Source organism: Lithobates pipiens, unplaced genomic scaffold (genome assembly GCF_037356315.1).
Source record: "Lithobates pipiens isolate NorthernLeopardFrog02 unplaced genomic scaffold, aLitPip1_a1.2 Scaffold_37, whole genome shotgun sequence".
Taxonomy (NCBI): domain Eukaryota; kingdom Metazoa; phylum Chordata; class Amphibia; order Anura; family Ranidae; genus Lithobates; species Lithobates pipiens.
In genome coordinates, this window is record NW_027507825.1 from 13242046 (window position 1) to 13260759 (window position 18714).

The 18714-nt window shown below is 44.7% G+C and overlaps 2 protein-coding genes across 2 annotated transcripts in view; one reads left to right on the forward strand and one right to left on the reverse strand.

The window, feature by feature from the left end:
- UBR7 (ubiquitin protein ligase E3 component n-recognin 7) overlaps positions 1-10643 on the reverse strand; it is a 28053-nt gene extending 17410 nt beyond the window's left edge. The window contains exons 1-6 of the mRNA XM_077466725.1: positions 10331-10643; positions 6879-7012; positions 6696-6756; positions 2997-3092; positions 2389-2442; positions 1992-2097 (exon numbers count right to left, since the gene is read on the reverse strand). Of these exons, the coding sequence (XP_077322851.1) occupies positions 1992-2097; positions 2389-2442; positions 2997-3092; positions 6696-6756; positions 6879-7012; positions 10331-10489 (610 nt within the window). The 5' untranslated portion in view covers positions 10490-10643. The remainder of the gene's footprint in view (positions 1-1991; positions 2098-2388; positions 2443-2996; positions 3093-6695; positions 6757-6878; positions 7013-10330) is intronic.
- Positions 10644-10652: 9 nt separating this feature from the next.
- LOC143956527 (uncharacterized) lies at positions 10653-18714 on the forward strand. The gene is made up of 3 exons (XM_077466726.1): positions 10653-10872; positions 17143-18474; positions 18619-18714. The coding sequence occupies exons 1-2, from the start codon at positions 10653-10655 to the stop codon at positions 17265-17267; spliced, it is 345 nt and encodes a 114-aa protein (XP_077322852.1). The 3' UTR covers positions 17268-18474; positions 18619-18714.

The window sequence follows — 18714 nt, forward strand, 5'->3', positions numbered from 1 at the left end:
ACACTATTAGATTTTCTGCAAATTTTTTGTCTTCAGATTTACCAAAACCATGTAGTGCAAGGGCCTGGCCTGATTGCATACAAATTGAAGCTCTTAAGATTTGACCTCATTATATGGTTTTTAGTGAATCTGAAGACAAAAATCTGCAGAAAATCTAATAGTGTGTATGGGGACTTAGTGATTGTAAACCCTTCCAGCGAAGTGACTGGCCTGAGGTGAATACACAGAGATGAAGCAAATCCTCGTACATAAATTGTACCTCTTTATCTGCAGTATTTTCTTCTCTACACCCGTACAAAGTTCAGCATTTTATAAAGCTTGTCTGAGCGGTCAGAAAAAAAAAAGGGGGGGGCTGAGAGCTGAAGTTACATTCTGGAGAGCTGATTGGAGAAAAGGGACGGCCCCCCCCTACCCCCTTCACACAGGTACAAAGCTGAGGTTGTCATTCACAGACTGTGTGCTGGAGCTCCCTTTCCCGTCATTTTTTCTCTCTGGTTGTCAGAAGTGACTCATGCTCTCAGCAGAGGAAGGAGGCAGCAGGCAGACACGACACTTTGTACTCTGGACTGAGACAAGTACACACTATAGAGGGATATGCTTTGTTCATATTTCATGTCTGAGGTTTAAAGCCGCTTTAACAAATAACAGATACCTGTGTGACTGGGATCTGATGGAAGCTGTCACAGAAGTCTCAGGTCAATGACTTGGTAGACAAGCGTGTTGGCAGATCTATGGCAACCAATCGGCCATTCACCGGTTATAATAATTGCAGCCGCTGACGTTCACCTGTTCTAAGCTGTCACTTTGCATTTCTGTTATGTTGAGCAGAAATCCACTTTTCGGGTAAACTTTATATTGTGAGATAGCAAAATTAACCACTTGCTTACTGGGCACTTAAACCCCCCTCAGTCCCAGACCAATTTTCAGCTTTCAGCGCTGATGCATTTTGAATGACAATTGCGCGGGCATACAACACTGTACCCAAATGAAATTTTTATCATTTTTTTCCCACAAATAGAGCTTTCTTTTGGTGGTATTTAGTTACAGCTCGGAGTTTTATTTTTTTTGCTAAACAAACAAAAAAAGATGCAAAAAAAAAAAAAAATCATGTTTAATAGTTTGTTATAAAATTTCGCAAACGGGTCATTTTTCTCCTTCATTGAAGTGCGCTAATTAGGCGGCACTGATAGGCTGCACTGGTGGGCACTGATGGGCTGCACTGGTGGGCACTGATGGGCATAGTTATGGCGGCACCGATGGGCACAGATAAGGCGGCACTGATAGATGGGACTGATGGGCACTGGTAGACACTGATGGGCACGGATAAGTGGCATTGGGGTGCAGCACCTTTGAGGCAGATTGTGGGCACTGCTGGGTGGCACTTACTTTTTAAACATTTGGCACTGCAGGGGGCAGGTGGGCACTGGCAGGGGGCAGGTGGGCACTAGCAGGGCTGGCCGTGATCGGGACTGATGTCCCGATCACGGCCGCCGGTGATAGGCTTATTTTTTTTCTCCTCGCGCTGTTAGCGCGAGGAGGAATAATAGCCGATTACCGGCTCCGTTATATCACATGATCAGCTGTCATTGGCTGACAGCTGATCACGTGATAAGGGGTCGGGATCGACCCCTTGCACGGATTGGTGATCAGGCGAGTCTAATTGGACTCGCCGATCACAGAGAGCGCCGCGCGCGCCCCTCAGGGGGGCGCGCAGGCCGCTCATGCACGGGACGACGTCAATAGATGTAGTCCCGGCAAAGGAGATCCGCGCTGTAGCCGTCAATTGGCTATAGCGCGGATCTCAAGTGGTTAATAAACGTTTATATAAAAGAGAGATGAGTTATGGAGTGTGCAGCCTATCCATTCACTAAAAACAGGTGACATGACCGTGAATATAGCCTACTCATTCACCAAAGACTGGTGACATTATTGAGAATGCAGCCTATCGATTCGCTAGAGATCAGTGACATCACTGAGAACGTAGTTCTTACCTCCTAACTTGGCAGTGTAGGCCCAAAGAAAAGAACAGCGATCCATACAGCCCTGGCACACCATCTCATGAAACTCAACATGCTCTGGTGGAACTGCCCCTAGGTGCTGCAAAAAAAATAAAATTTGATTGTAAAATTTGACTGTTAATGTTTTTTTGCAATATAGTAACATTTTGCATTGTTCATGGCAATCAAGTTTCAGCCCTTACTAAATAAAAAAAAAAAAAAAAACGTTTTTAATCTCTTTAACTGGACAGGGGATACACGTTCTTATGGTGAAATCCTGAGGGAAATCTGGTATTAGACTACAAAAAAGGGTTCAAATATTATAATGGTATTACCCAAGACGACATATCTAAAGGAGTGGCTCAAAGAATGTGAAGAATTCAGCACTTACCCGACCATGAAACCAGTCCTCACACACTACACACTGGATCATCTCATCTGGGGTCTGCAAGAGACAAGAATCATATGATAAATTCTGGTATTAGACCCCCATACACACCATTAGATTTTTGTCTTCAGATTTACCAAAACCACATAATATGAGGTCAAACCTTAAGAGTTTCAATTTGTATGCAATCAGGCAGGACCCTTACACTACAATGTTTTTTTTTTTGTAAATCTGAAGAAAAAAAAATAAAAATCTGCAGAAAATCTTAGTGTGTATGGGGTCTAAAAGAGTGCAGAACCACCCTGAATAATAATAACTGGGTCTCAAAGTCGCACCCCACGTTTCCCAATGAATGAATATTGTTCATATCTGTGTGACTTAAGGTCGTAGTGAATTTACAGTAGTTCCAGAGCTACTTTGGTCTGACGTTGATGTTATATGAGGGCCATAGATTTCAATGTAAACCCTCAAAAAGACACATGAAGGTTGCACCTGCATGATATGAAAAGTCAGAGTCACAACAAAATCACATCAAAGTCACAATGGAGATCACACAATTTAAGTCGAATGGACTGTAAAGGTTAGTGCAAGAACCTGAAAAAAGGGCTCACCTCGTCCTCAGGATCGGGATATGGTCTCTTACATGTGCAGTACAAGCCAAAGAAATTGTCATTGTAATTATTAGCCAGGTTTTTCTTCTCTTTATCCTAACAAAACAGATCACAATAATAAAATTTGCCAATTCCATGCAACCAATCCACCACACTCATCCTAAAATTACATCACCGCTCTAAAGAAAAAATCCGGATACGTTGCGGTCTGCAAGCAGTTTACCGGTATTATGGCTGAAACCAAGAACCCTCCTCCTGATGCTCACGGGTGTCTTTTCGGGCTCATCATTTCTGACGATTCACCGGAGCAAACGATCCAACAGTGAGGCCAGCTGCTCCCATAGGTGATCAAAGAGTTAGCCCTCTTCGGTCAACTCTACGGCCTTGGATTACCAGAGCGACGAGATAGATAGATAGAGATAGATATATATATATATATATCTATCTATAAGCAAAAGATCAATTTTTTTTATATTTATTCTTTTGCTTTCAAGAAGAGATTTGGGGTCGTTTAGTCCCCAGATCTCTCCGTAAAGAAGACCCGTCATCCTTATTACTATTAAAAAGGGATTGTTTACATTTCTTGTAATAGGAATAAAAGTGATCAAAAAAAAAAAGATTATAAAAAAAAAAAAAAAAAAAGGGACAGTTTAAAGTGGAAGTAAACCCACTTTTTTAACTTTTACCTACAGGAAAGCCTATAATAAGGCTTACCTGTAGGTAAAAAAAATATCTCCTAAACCTGTACGGTTTAGGAGATATTCCCCTCGGTATGCGCCGCTGACTGCAGCGGCGCATGCGCACAAGGGGGTTCTCTCCGTGAAAATCCGGCAGCGCTCGCCCGGCCGGATTTAAATCTCCCGCGCGCATGCGCGGGAGTGACGATATCGCGGCTCCGGCCACTCACAGCGCCGGAGCCGCGATACCCGGAAGAGACGCCGAGGGAGCATGTCGGCTTCCTCGGCGTGGATCGGGCGAGATGTCGGGGCCTCGTTCTAAGGTAAGTATTTCATAATGAGCTAGTATGCGGTGCATACTAGCTCATTATGCCTTTTGCTTTGCAGGTTTTAAAAAAAAAAAAAAAAAAAATGCGGGTTTACTACCGCTTTAAGAATATAAAAGAAAATATTATAATAATAATAATAAATAAGTGCTCCCATGCCTCGATCTCACATGGAAACGATGAAACCGGAAATGATGTCACTTCTGGTTTCAGATGCACCATTTCCTGGCCAGTACAGCCAGAGAACACTTCTAACCAAGCCAATTTCTGCTTAGGTTAGGTTTGATAGGCAAGGGAAACATTGGGGGGGGGGGGGGTCGATCAGACCTCTAATGTCTCCATAAAAGAGTACCTGTCATCTGCCCAATATTATCACATAGGGGTCCAATAACTCCTTGTGATGCCAATTAAGTAAAAACAAATAGAAAAATAAAAGTTACATTTTTTTTTTTATAGATTTTCAAAACTATTTATATATTTATAGAAATATTAAAAAAAAAAAAAAAAAATTGGTGTAACCCCCCATTGCCCCGCACACCTGTGCAAATCCAACCCAGGCTGCGTATGTATAACGCAGTCATGCCACACGTGTGACATATCATGGTGACCGTCAGAGTGAGAACAATAATTCTACCACAAGAGCTTCTATTTAACTCTAAACTGATGAGCTGCAAATTCCTTTAAAGCATCACCCATGATGATTTTTGGCACCATAGTATTTGGCGATATCACGAGCGCACGCAATTTTAAGACATGAAATGTTGGGCATCTTGATTTGATGCAACCTCATCTTTTCGAAATTAACTAAAAATGGGTTTTATATTATGAGTTTTTACACTAAAATTAAATTGTATTTTTTTTTTCCTGAAAAAAAAAAAAATAGTTGTGCAAATGTGACAAAGATGTGCAACTATGACCTTTTTATTCTCCAGGGCTTCTGCTTTCAAAAAAATATGTACCGTATATACTCGAGTATAAGCCGAGATTTTCAGCCTCTTTTTTGAGGCTGAAAGTGCCCCCTCGGCTTATACTCGAGTCACCGCTGTCTGACTGCTCGATCAGCGTATCGAGCAGACAGACGGCGGACATTAAAATTTAAAAGCCGCGCCTCCTTCTCCGCCTCCGCCTGTGATAGGCGGAACACTGAATTTCCCAGCAGTCAGTGTTCCACCTATCACGGACATCCGCTCATTCTCATACTACGGACGAGTATGAGAGGATGTCCGTGATAGGCGGAACACAGGCTGCTGGGAAATTGAGTGTTCCGCCTATCACAGGCGGAGGCGGAATTTTGAATTGTAGAATGGCCGCCGTGAAGAGCGGCGATCCATCGGCACGGCACGGGACGGAGGAGGCACGGGACGGAGGAGGCACGGCACGGGACGGAGGAGGCACGGGAAGGAGGAGGCACGGCACGGGACGGAGGAGGCACGGGACGGAGGAGGCACGGCACGGGTCGGAGGAGGCTCGGGACGACGGCGGCTCGGGACGGAGGCTTGGGACACAGGTAGGCTGGACACACACACAAGGCTGCACGGACACACACACACACACACACACACACACACAAGGCTGCACGGACACACACACACACACACACAGGGATGGATGGATGGATGGATACACACACACACACACAGGGATGGATGGATGGATGGATACACACACACACACACACACACACACACACACACACACAGGGATGGATGGATGGATGAATACACACACACACACACACACACACACACACAGGGATGGATGGATGGATGGATGGATACACACACAGGGATGGATGGACGGACACACACACAGGGATGGATGGACACACAGGGATGGACGGACACACACACAGGGATGGACAGCCATGTCTCACCCTCGGCTTATACACGAGTCAATAAGTTTTCCAGTTTTTTGGGGGTAAATTGGGGGCCTCGGCTTATATTCGGGTCGGCCTATACTCGAGTATATACGGTAAAGTTATTTTTAAGTAATTTCATTTGCAAAAATAAAACTTTTTAAATGTACGCAAAAAAATAAAAAATTGCTCTGGAGCCCAACTGGTTACACTACAAACCAGGGGAGGTGTGGGAATCCTCTGGTGTGGGAATCTGCCGGTGTTCTGCCTAACAGAGTCCGGCCATCAAATAGTGTCCGCTCCGTACTGCGCATGCGCAGTATGGAGCAGACGAAGCTTCGGAAAATCTCCAAAGCTGAATGGCGCCTGCGCCGTGAGTGGAGGTGGTAGCCCCACCACCCAAGCGGACATAGGGTTGTGAATTTTAGAGGGCCCCTCGCGGGCGAGCTTCGCTCGCCACGCTTCGGGCTCGGCCTCGCTGCGCTCGGCTCTTTTTTTAATCTAACTCTATGTCCACTTGGATAGTGGGGCTAGAACCTGGACTCACGGCGCAGGCGCCGTTCATCCTCGGCAATTTTCGGAATCTGTGTTCCTGTGTACTGCGCATGCGCAGTACGCAGTGGACACTATCCGATGGAGGACGTTATATGACAAGACACCGGCTTGATAATCAGATAACTTGTACAAACACCACTAACGACCATGGGAAAGGAATACCAATAGGTCAACCCCAGAGTGCAGCACTAGTTATCCACTTGTCCTCATTATAAAGCCTGGCGCCCCTCCACCATAGATACATATACAGTAGGTGTCTGATACCATTATAAATGCCGGTACGTACCGGATATAACTTGCACTCCAGCTGTTTAAACTTGGCATTTCCACAATCGCAGCGAAAGTTCCTGCAGAAAAACAAAAAGAACCCCACATGTTAATTACACAAAGAGAGAACAGAGGGCGGGCGAAAGGCTCCCATTATATAGGAGGGGTTGTGGGGGGGGGGGGGGTGTGGATGGCGGGGTACCTCTTGGTGTAGAGCTCAAACAGGTCGTGGCCTTCATGACACTTGTATGTACAGGCCAGACATATCCCGGCAGGCTCCTCTTTATCTGGGGTGCAGGTACTGCAGGCGTACAGCGCTTGTCTCTTCACATAGCCCTGCAAGGACACAATATATATACAAATATAATAAGATCGTCAGGAAGAAGGGGAGCAGTACGGGGTGGGGGGTGCAAACATGGCCGACACAGACAAGCCCAGCCCACGCACATCTGTAGGGACGCCGGGATGCCGTGCAGACATAGTAGCCTGGCCCATGCATGTCTGTCTGTAGGGATGCCATGCAAACACCTAGGGCTGAAACAACTAATCGATTATGAAATGAATCAATTACTATTTTCATAATCGATTAATCGGCCAGTAACAAAATGGGGTTAAATTTAATGAGTCTGATGATATTTACTAAATTGACCCTTTAATAGTATATCTCTCCTCAAATAGTATTTACACTATATCATTCCTCAAATAGTATATACACTATATCATTCCTCAAATAGTATATACACTATATCATTCCTCAAATAGTATATACACTATATCATTCCTCAAATAGTATATACACTATATCATTCCTCAAATAGTATATACACTATACATCATTCCTCAAATAGTATATACACTATACATCATTCCTCAAATAGTATATACACTATATATCCTTCCTCAAATAGTATATACACTATATATCCTCTAATAGTATATACACTATATATCCTCTAATAGTATATACACTATATATCCTCTAATAGTATATACACTATATCATTCCACTAATAGTATATACACTATATATCCTCTAATAGTATATACACTATATATCCTCTAATAGTATATACACTATATCATTCCACTAATAGTATATACACTATATATCCTCTAATAGTATATACACTATATATCCTCTAATAGTATATACACTATATATCCTCTAATAGTATATACACTATATATCCTCTAATAGTATATACACTATATATCCTCTAATAGTATATACACTATATCATTCCACTAATAGTATATACACTATATCATTCCACTAATAGTATATACCAGGGATATGCAATTAGTGGACCTCCAGCTGTTGCAGAACTACAAGTCCCATGAGGCATAGCAAGACTCTGACAGCCAGAAGCATGACACCCAGAGGCAGAGGCATGATGGGACTTGTAGTTTTACAACAGCTGGAGGTCTGCTAATTGCAGATCCCTGGTATATACAGTATATCTCTCCTCTAATAGTATATAGCCTCTAATGGTATAATATATATATATATATATATATATATATATATATATATATATATATATATATATATATATATATATATATATATCTCTTCTAATAGTACCAGTATATACAATATATCTCTCCTCTAATAGTATATACAGTATATATCCCCTCTAATATATACAGTATATATATCTCTTCTGTCTGTTATTCTCAGAGTGGATTAGATATTTTGCTCCCTAACCATTTAGTTGGTTATTTATATTTACCACTGCATATGGAAATATTTAAGAATAAATGGTCTTTTTTTGAAACTTTACATATTAACGAAATTATACACCGCACTTTTTTTTTTTAAGGTTGTAACCGAATAATCGAAACAATAAAATCAGCCAACTAATCGATTATGAAAATAATCGTTAGTTGCAGCCCTACAAACATTGTAGCCACAGCAGCCAACACAGAGAAGCCGTGCAAACATGGCAGCCACAGGAGCATACATTGATAAGTCAGCCAAATGCACGTCTAGAGGGATGCCGGGAATGCCATGCAAATACAGCAGTCACAAAAGGCAACACAGACAAGCCTGGCCCATGCATTACAGTTCTGTTTAAAAATCTGCAAAACAATCCAACTTTTTTTTTTTCTTTAAATAAAAAAAAAAAAAAAAAGATCTCCGAGTCTGATGATATTTGCCAGATTCACCCTCTATTATATACACACACACAGTACATCTCTCATCTAATAGTATATACAGTACATCTCTTCTGTCTGTTATTCTCAGAGTGGATAGGGATTTTGCTCCCTAACCATATAGTTGGTTAAACCAGGGCTCGACAAACCCCGGTCGCCAGGTCGCATTGGCGACTAGAATTTGTGATCTGGCGCCTGGGGCAGCACAGCGGGGGTATCCTGTCTCCTTCCACCCCCCCCCCCGGCGTGATCGTGTCGGGCCGCGCCGCCGCCGGCCGTTAATTGAGGCCGCGGCTTTGAGGCCTTCTGTGGTCCTATGTTTAGTTCTGTAATCTGGCGCCATCTAGTGGTGGCTGTTGGTATGACAGCCAGCGATGCTAATGAAGCTTTCACTGCCCACCCATCTCACCTTTACTTAGAAAAAAAAAAAAAAAAAAAAATTATATATATATATATATATATATATATATATATATATATATATATATATATATATATATATATATATATATATATATATATATATATATATATATATATATATATATATATATGTGTGTGTGTGTTTAGGAGTTCTAACAACCTAGAGAATAAAATGGTGGTCGTTGCAATACTGTCTGTCACACCGTATTTGTGCAGCGGACTTACAAGCGCATTTTCGGGGAAAAAGTCTTATTTTTTTAATTAAATATAACAGTAAAGTTGGCCCAATTTTTTTTATATTGTGAAAAATAATGTTACACCGAATAAATTGATACCCAACATGTCACGCTTCAAAATTGCGTCCGCTCATGGAATGGCGACAAACTTTTAGCCTTTAAAATCTCCATAGGTGATGTTTAAAAAATTCTACAGGTTGCACGTTTTGGGTTACAGAGGAGGTCTAGGGCTAGAATTATTGCTCTCGCTCTCGTAGACTCGCCGATCACAGAGCGCGCCGCGCGCGCCCCTCAGGGGGCGCGCAGGCCGCTCGTAACCGGGACGACGTCAATAGACGTCGTCCCGGAAATCTAGGTCCGCGCTAATGCCGTCATTCGGCAATAGCGCGGTACCCAAGTGGTTAAGCTGAACCGGTGGTCGGCTTTTTTTTTTCCCCCGCTTCCGCTGTTTGTGAGGAAGGAAAAAATAAAATAAAAAAAATATATGATCACCGAGCTTTTGTTTACATCTTGTGATCAGCTGATCACACAGTAAAGGGCCAGAAGCGGTCCCTTACTCAGATCGGTGATCACCCGAGTCTCAATGACTGTGTGATCACAGCATGCTCTGCGCACGCCTTGCAGGGAGCATGCACAGGGGAGGCCGTCATATGAATTCACAGCCACGCCGTGGTCGTCATTTGGCCATAGCACGGATGTCAGGTGGTTAAAGTCATTTTTCCCAAATACAGTGGGATATAAAATATTGCAACAACCATTTTATTCTCTAGGGTCTTTACAAAAAAAAAATATATATATACATATATATGGGAGGAAGGTGGGTAGATAAGGTAGGTACCTGGGGGTAGGAGCACTTCTCGGCGTCACTCCCCGCCAGCACAGCACACGCCTCATCCTGTAGGGCGTCGTCCTCCTCCAGGACATCCAGCAGGGACAGGACCGGCTCCTCCTCGGCGCTCCTCTTCTCTCCCTGCCTCTCCTCTCCACTTGCCGCCATCCCGCAAAATAGAAAGAGAAAAGAAGCCACTTCCGGGTCCGGCGGGCGGAAGTCGTCGGAGCTGGTTGGCCGAGTCGCTCACTTCCGGCGCCGCTTTTGCGACGATGCGGCGTTTCCGTCAGAATCAGGAAAACCGTCAGATTAGGTGGTGCCAGGCTCAAAGATGGCTTCTCGGTCTCCGACCAACGTGACGTCACGGAGCGTGGAGAGCATGGAGGTGAGCGCGGAGCTGACGGGCAGTGATGGCGGGCGGCGCCCGTTCCGGGTGAGCTGTGAGCGGACTCTGCGGGGCCTGCTGGGCGGACTGGAGCGACTACAGGGAGAGGTCACCGCCGAGTTGAGCCGACTGGTGGAGCAGGAGAAGGGCGGAGCCTCCGACACAGGTGTGTGTGTGACCAATCAGAGCCGAGCAGAGACCGGCACCGGAAGTGACCGGGGCGCCATGTTTTTGGCAGGATTCTTTATATTTACTGAATAAATATAAGAAAAACGTTACAATGGGCCATTTAACAGAACAAGAGGGAGAACATCTGAGAAGATCACTGTGGCCTTTTTAATTCTCTCTATCAACTCTCTCACCCCCCTCCTTCTCCTCCACTCCCTTTCATACCCCCCCCCCCCATCATTGGTGTGTCAGTGGGGTCTAGTTCCAGCAGATTTAGTGATGTCACTGCTGTGCTGATCAATGTTCTCCTTGCTGGAGGCTCAGACATGGGGGGAGGCAAAGCCCCGCCTCTACCATATGTTTTGTCATATTCCCATCGCACACATTCCTGGTGTAACCTCTCAGGGTTTGGGTGCTGCAGCAACAACAACCAGCTGGATACGGGTTCAAGTCACAATGTAGATATTTGCCAGCACACGAGGATTGGCACAAAGTGGCGTCTAAACGCAGACATCTCCAGTCTCTCTGAAGATGCGCGAGACGCCTACATTTCTGCAGTGGCTCCTGCAAGCGCCTCCCGATCTCCCGGGAAAGATCGATGCGACGGCTGTCCCTCCTGCTGCCCACCGATCATCCCCAGCTTCTCTGTTTACTCCTCCCCTGTCCCCCTCTGCGCCCTTCTCTGCCCCCCCCCCTCATCCCCCTGCAACGGGCTCCCCCCATCTGTTTAGGCCCCTGACATCTCACCAAAGCCCCCCCCCCAAAATAAAATATTGTAAAAAAATGCAAAAGTGTAAAATAAAAAAAAAGCATTGTGGAAAAAAAAAAATCAAATACTAAAAGTAAAAAAACTGACACTGCTTGAAAATTACTTGGAACCCCCAACCATTATATATATTTTTTTCAGAAACCCTAGAGCAGGGATATGCTATTAGCAGTCCAGCTGTTGCAGAACTACAAGTCCCATGAGGCATAGCAAGACTCTGACAGCCACAAGCATGACTCCCAGAGGCATGATGGGAAATGTAGCATTGCATATCCCTGCCCTAGAGAATAAAATGGCGGTTGTTGCAATACTTTCTGTCTCACACTGTATTTGCGCATCGGGTTTACAAGCGCACTTTTTTGTGAAAGATAATGTTACACCAAGTAAATTGATACTTAACATGTCACTTTTCAAAATTGTGCCCGATCGTGGAATGGCGACAAACTTTTACCCTTACAGAGGAGGTCCAGGGCTAGAATTATTGCTCTCGCTCTATCGATCACGGCGATACCTCACATGTGTGGTTTGAACATAATTTTCATATGCGGACGCTACTCACCTATGCGTTCGCTTCTGCGTGCGAGCTCCGTGGAACGGGGCACTTTCAATTTTTTTTATTTTATTTTCTTATTTATTTTACTTTTTATTTTGACACTATCCCTTTAAAAAAAAAAAAAAAATGGGGTCACTTTTATTCCTATTACTGGGTTACAAGCAAAATAGGGATTGTAGGTTTGTTCTTAAAGTGGTTTTCCACACAGCAAAAAAAAAAAAAAAGGCTTAAAATTCCTGAAAACAAAAATGTAACTCATTCTCTAAATGTCTGTTGCTAGGGGGACCCTCATAGTCTGCCTCCTTCAGTGCCTGGGCTCCTGATGTCACTTCCCCTCGGCGCAGGAAGGGCTCAGCTCCGCCCCCTCTCTCCTGTCAGTCATCTGGGACACAAGACAGGTCCCAGATGACTGCGCAGCCAATCACGGTGCGCGGCTCCCTGCTCGCGCATGCGCAGTGGCTGCCTGGCTGTGAAGGCACAGCTGGGTGCCCACATTTGCAAAAGAGGAGTGGGGGGATGACCGGGGCTTCGTTCACCCCCCCCCCCCCCCAATCGCTGGACCCTGGGACAGGTAAGTGTCCGATTATTGAAAGTCAGCAGCTGCAGTATTTGTAGCTGCAGACTTAATTTTTTATTTTTTTTTCAGGGAAACTCCTCTTTAAGTTGAATCAGATTTCAAGTCGGAACAGGTACATTTTTTTTTTTTTTTTAAGTGTAGCTCCGGTCAAAAAAAAAAAAAAAAAGATTTTTACGTTTTTTTGAATAGGGATGGGTTAACACCTCTGTAACTTTTTTTGTTTTGTTGTTTTGCTGTCTGTGCCCCTGTTCACAAGATTTCGCCCCACTTTCTGTCCCAATGACAATTGGATTTTGAAAATTTTGGGTTGTTGTGAAGGATTGGTGATAACATAACTCTTAGGCTGGGTTCACACCGCTGCGGGTGGGAGATCCGGATGTGATTCGCACCGCACTGCAGTGCAAATCACATCCGATCTGTCTGTGCGATGCGAGTTCAGCCATACAGATAGTATGGCTGAATTCGCATCGCACCCGCCGCAAACTCGCACAGGACCCTTTTTTTGGTCCGCATCAGAATCGGATCGCATGGGTGTTCACACCATGCGATCTGATTGCTGTCCGAGTTTGCAGATCGCACTGCGATATGCGGACTGGTCTGGGGGTGTCATTAAGATTTCATTGACACTCCCAGCAGTCCGCATAGGGCAGTCGCATGCCGTCGGGAGGCATGCGATGCGGGAAAACGCAGCGGATTCGCAGCGTTCCCGCATCGCTGTGGTGTGAACCTAGCCTTACAGAAGAGAATTTCCCTTTACCCTACGGGGAGATTTCCTTTCACTTCCTGTTCGTCTCCCTCCGTTTGTAAGTTGGATGTTGATAGGAATATCGTTGTTATGGCAGCAGCTAGCTACCATAACTCCAGCATCCTCTTCTTCAGCAGGCGGTCCGGTTTCAGATAAAAGTGGTCTTCGCCGCAAAATTTATTTTTTTATCAGCAGTGGGAGAGGGGCTCCCCTCCCGCCGTGCTCCGATGCTCTCCCCTGCTTACTGGAGCTGTCGGTAGCGGCGGAGTCGATCGGATCCTTCTTCTGGCTTGACATGGAGCTGAGTGAGGGGAAGATGGCCCCCCACCCATCTCCATATCATTGCAGGGCGGAAGCGACGTCAAAATGTCACTTCCACCCATAGCTCTTAAAGGCCCATTTTTTTTTTTTTTTTTTTTTTATTGCATTTCAGTGTTTAAGAAGTCCTGCCATGCTTTTTTTTCTATTACAAGGGATGTTTACATTCCTTGTAATAGGAATAAAAGTGACACAATTGTTTTTTAGAACAGTATAAAAATAAAAGTTAAAATAAATGTAGCACTGACCCCCAAAGGAGCTGCTGATATTTGATTGGGCCTGCACTCTGCTATTACACCCCAATAACTTTGCTCAATCCCCTTGACACAGCTGTGGTGCAGAAGTTAATGTTGATGTGAAGCTAATAACAGAGGATGACCCCACAATGTACAATACAACAATAGTGTACATTTACCTGGGTATCCATTGCTCCACCAGTGGGAAGAAGGATCAAGCTTCACACCAATTGTAATTAACCAGAATGTGTTTTTTACTGGAACTGTTATAAAACGGTAATTACAATAACTGCACCGTCACACAAGTGTAATGCAACAGCACAGTGGGTATTCTCAACAAGTTTAACATATAAGGTACTACTGAATAACCCTTGCACGCGTGTCTCCAAGTGGGGCCAATGCTCAGAGTGACAATGCCTTGACTCCGGGCACCTTCCCACTTCCAGCGCGCTGTGATAAATACAGAAATGCACAGCTATCAAAACTATGCAATACAATTGCTAGGGAGCTCCCCCTGCTTTATGATGCAGTCCTTTATTAAAGTGGTTGTAAACCCTTACAAACCACTTTGACCTACAGGTAAGCCTAGATTAAGGCTTACCTGTAGGTCCAAGCAATATCTCCTAAACCTATATGGTTTAGGAGATATTTCCCCGAAAACTGGGCACCGCTGTCTACGGCGCATGCGCCGTAGACAGCGGCACGCAGGCGCACTGAGCGCGTCATTTCCAAAAATGGAGCTGTGTCGACTCCCGTGCGCATGCGCGGGAGTGACGTCATCGCGGCTTCGCCGAAATGACAGCGGCGGAGCTGCGAGACGCCACCAGCAAGATGGATGCGCCGGACTACAGGGGACAGCGGCGACTTCGCTGGCTCCTGTGTCAGGTAAGTGACACATAATGGGCTACTATGCGATGCATAGTAGTCCATTATGCTTTGCCTTTGCAGGGAATGAAAGAGGAAGTAAACCCATCAGGGTATACTTCCTCTTTAATTGTGGTTGAATGCAAGGCCTTGCAATAAAGATATAGTCTTTAGTCTTCGGTCTTCTGCTAGCTATTGTGTTGAAGTAATTGTAATCCAAGGGGGTCTAAGAAACAAAGAATAGGTAGCACACTTATAACTGCCTGCGGTATAGTTATCTCCAAATCACTTAGTGTCAATTCTCAGTGGCGTACAGGCTTGAGGCCCGCTTAAACTCAGTCTAATAGTGTGGCACCTCCTCTGTGGGACTACAGGTCCCTGAAACACTGCGGTGTAAGTCTAAGCCCTTGTACACACGGTCGGAGAATCTGTTGGAATGAGTCTTATCGGACCGCGTCGTCAGATAATCCGACTGTGTGTGGTATGCATCGGACTGATTCCGTCCGAATCTCCGTCCGACCCAAATTTTCCAACATGTTGGAAATATTTTCCGACCAACTGGGCCGGACGGACCTAATCCGATCATGTGTAGAGCATTTTCATCGGACCAAGAGCCACACATGCTCAGATCAAATTCCTACATCAAAGCTATTGGCTACTAGCCTGAATGTAGTCCCATCGTAACGAAATTACGTCATCACGTTCTGAAAGATCGGATTTTTCGCCAACTTGGCCCGACCGTGTGTATGCAACAGTTTCGGACACAATCTGTCGGGCAAAATCCGACGGATTTGGTTGGCAAAATCTCCGACCGTGTGTACAAGGGCTAAGATTGTAAAAGTGCGCTAAGGATTATGGGCAGCAGCCCTCTCACCCAAACCAGGTCTGGAAGAATAGGAAACCTCCGCACCAGATGTCTCGGTCCTCGCTGCGGTCACGCCGCCACACTGTTCCGTTTTACAGGGTCACCAGGAGCTCTCAGTTACCTCCGTCAGGGTGACTCTGGATGCTTCCCGATCCGATCACACTGCTGCTCCAGCACCCTGTGGTGTCCAGTTCTCCTCTGGCTTCAAATCCGTTCCACACCGAGCAGGCCACGGTGCTGTGAGGTACACACACCCAGAGCTCCATGCGTCCAGAAGAGAAAGAAAATGGCCTTTTATATCCCACCCAGCATGCAGTTCAGTACTGAGTGTTCATGGGTAGGTCACTTGGCATTGTGGGTAGGTAGGTCACTTGTATAATGTAAACAAACAGTCACTTCCTGTAACATTTCTCCATGTTCTTGAAAAAGAAAATACACTAAGTCCATTCCACGTTTAGGTCACCAGATGGTGCCAAATACCAATTTAGAACACTGCCATAGATTAACATTACATAACATTAACAGGCATGAATACCAGCACTACATAAATAAGTTTTTTTTTTTAAACGCGCCCCGTCCCGCTGAACGGCCTACGTGAGTAGCCAGAAAACGGTGTTCAAACCAAACTATGTGAGGTATCACCGCGACCGGTTGAGCAAGAGAAATAATTCTAGCCCTAGATCTCCTCTGCAACTCAAAACATGCAACCTGTAGAATTTTTTTTTTTTTTAAAGTCGCCAATGGAGATTTTTTTTTAAGGGTAAAATTTTTTTGCCATTCCACAAGCGGGCGCAATTTTGAAGCGTGACATGTTGGGTGTCAATTTACTCCGCGTAACATTATCTTTCAAAATATAAACAAATTGGGCGAACTTTACTGTTGTCTTATTTCTATAATTCAAAAAAGTGTATTTTTTGTAAAAAAAAAAAAAAAAGTGCGCTTGTAAGACCGCTGCGCAACTACAGTGTGACAGAAAATATTGCAGCGACCGCCATTTTATTCTCCAAGTTGTTAGAAAAAAAAAACACGATATATATTGTTTGGGGGGTTCTAAGTAATTTTCTAGCAAAACAAACTGTTTTTAAATGGTAAACATCACATCTAAAAAAGGGGCTTGGTCCTTAAAGGGATGAGGTGACAACCCTATCATCCTCCATACAGTGACAGTGCAGAACAAGGCATGGTAAGTCGGTAATGGAGAAACGATCAGCTGCTGGAAAATCGCACCCAATACTGGTGACTTGTCCTTGGTCCTCCGCTGGTCCTTTTTTTTTTTTTTTTTTTTTTGGCACAGCTTCCCGGGGGTCAGTTCCTCTTAATTCAATGTTCTGATTTTATTTAAAGGTGTAGAAGAAGTGGAGGAGGAAGATGACGATGATGATGACGAGGAGGAAGATAGCGATGAAGAGGACGGCAAAAACAACGGGATTCACCTCAGTGCTCCTCCTACAAAACGGAAAAAGACTTAGCGACTCCAAGACTCTCATCCACAGGGGGGACTATGGGAATGGGACTTCCTGTGCAGCACCGGACATCGATCGGGGGGGCAGATGGCTGCAGGAGATTGTGGATCTGTTCAGGACTGATAACCGATAACCGCTGCGTGAGCTGCCTCCGCCGACCTTGTTTTTAGAGGTGCCAAACCTGGGGCTGGTTTGTCTCTTCCTAGGAAGTCACTGACCTGGAACGTGCACAGAGAATAGGAGTCGTTTCAGACTTCACTGGATGCATACATGTCCCAGGCCAGTGACTTATTGGATATTGAAGCTCTGGCCAGGGATGACTCCCTGGAGATCGCACCTTTTAAAAACCAAGTCGACCATGGCAGCTTCCACAGAATTACTGAGAAGTGCAACCAGCTTTTAATGAGCTTAGACCCCCCCATACACACTATTAGATTTTCTGCAGATTTTTTGTCTTCAGATTTACCAAAACCATGTAGTGCAAGGGCCTGGCCTGATTGCATACAAATTGAAGCTCTTAAGGTTTGACCTCATATTATTATATGGTTTTTGGTAAATCTGAAGACACAAATCTGCAGAAAATCGAATAGTGTGTATGGGGACTTAAAGTGATTGTAAACCCTTCCAGCGAAGTGACTGGCCTCACGTGAATACATAGAGATGAAACAGATCCTCCTACATAAGTTGTACCTCTTTATCTGCAGTCTTCTCTTCTTTACAGCCGTTCAAAGTTCAGAATTGATAAATCTTGTCTGAGCCATCAGAAAAACAAAAGGGGGGCTGAGAGCTGAAGTTACATTCTGGAAAGCTTTGAGAGCTCATTGGAGAAAAGAGACCCCCCCCCCCCAGGATGTCATTCACAGGCTGTGTGCTGGAGCTCCCTTTCCCATCATCTTTTTTTTTTTTTTTTTCTCTGGGTGTCAGAAGTGACTCATGCTGACAGCAGAGAAAGGAGGCAGCAGACATGTCACTTTGTACTCTGGACTGAGACAAGTACGCACTATAGAGGGATATGCTTTGTTCATATTTCATGTCTGAGGTTTACAGCCGCTTTAACAAATAACAGATACCTGTGTGACTGGGATCTGATGGAAGCTGTCACAGAAGTCTCAGGTCAATGACTTGGTAGATAAGTGTGTTGGCAGATCTATGGCAACCAGTCAGCCATTCACCGGTTATAATAATTGCAGCCGCTGACGTTCACCTGTTCTAGGCCAGTGGTGGCGAACCTTGGCACCCCAGATGTTTTGGAACTACATTTCCCATAATGCTCCTGCACTCTTCAGTGTGGTTGAGCATCATGGGAAATGTAGTTCCAAAATATCTGGAGTGCCAAGGTTTGCCATCACTGTTCTAGGCTGTCACTTTGTATCTTTGTTGTGTTGAACAGAAATCCACGTTTCAGGTAAATTTTATATTGTGAGATCGCAAAATAAACTTTATATAAAAGAGA

What these genes read in the sequence shown, in the direction of transcription:
- LOC143956527 (XM_077466726.1), top strand. Translation starts at nt 10,653, where the DNA reads ATGGCTTCTCGGTCTCCGACCAACGTGACGTCACGGAGCGTGGAGAGC. An exon ending in GGGCGGAGCCTCCGACACAG is followed by an intron (nt 10,873 to 17,142) that starts GTGTGTGTGTGA and finishes TTTTATTTAAAG; the next exon opens with GTGTAGAAGAAGTGGAGGAG.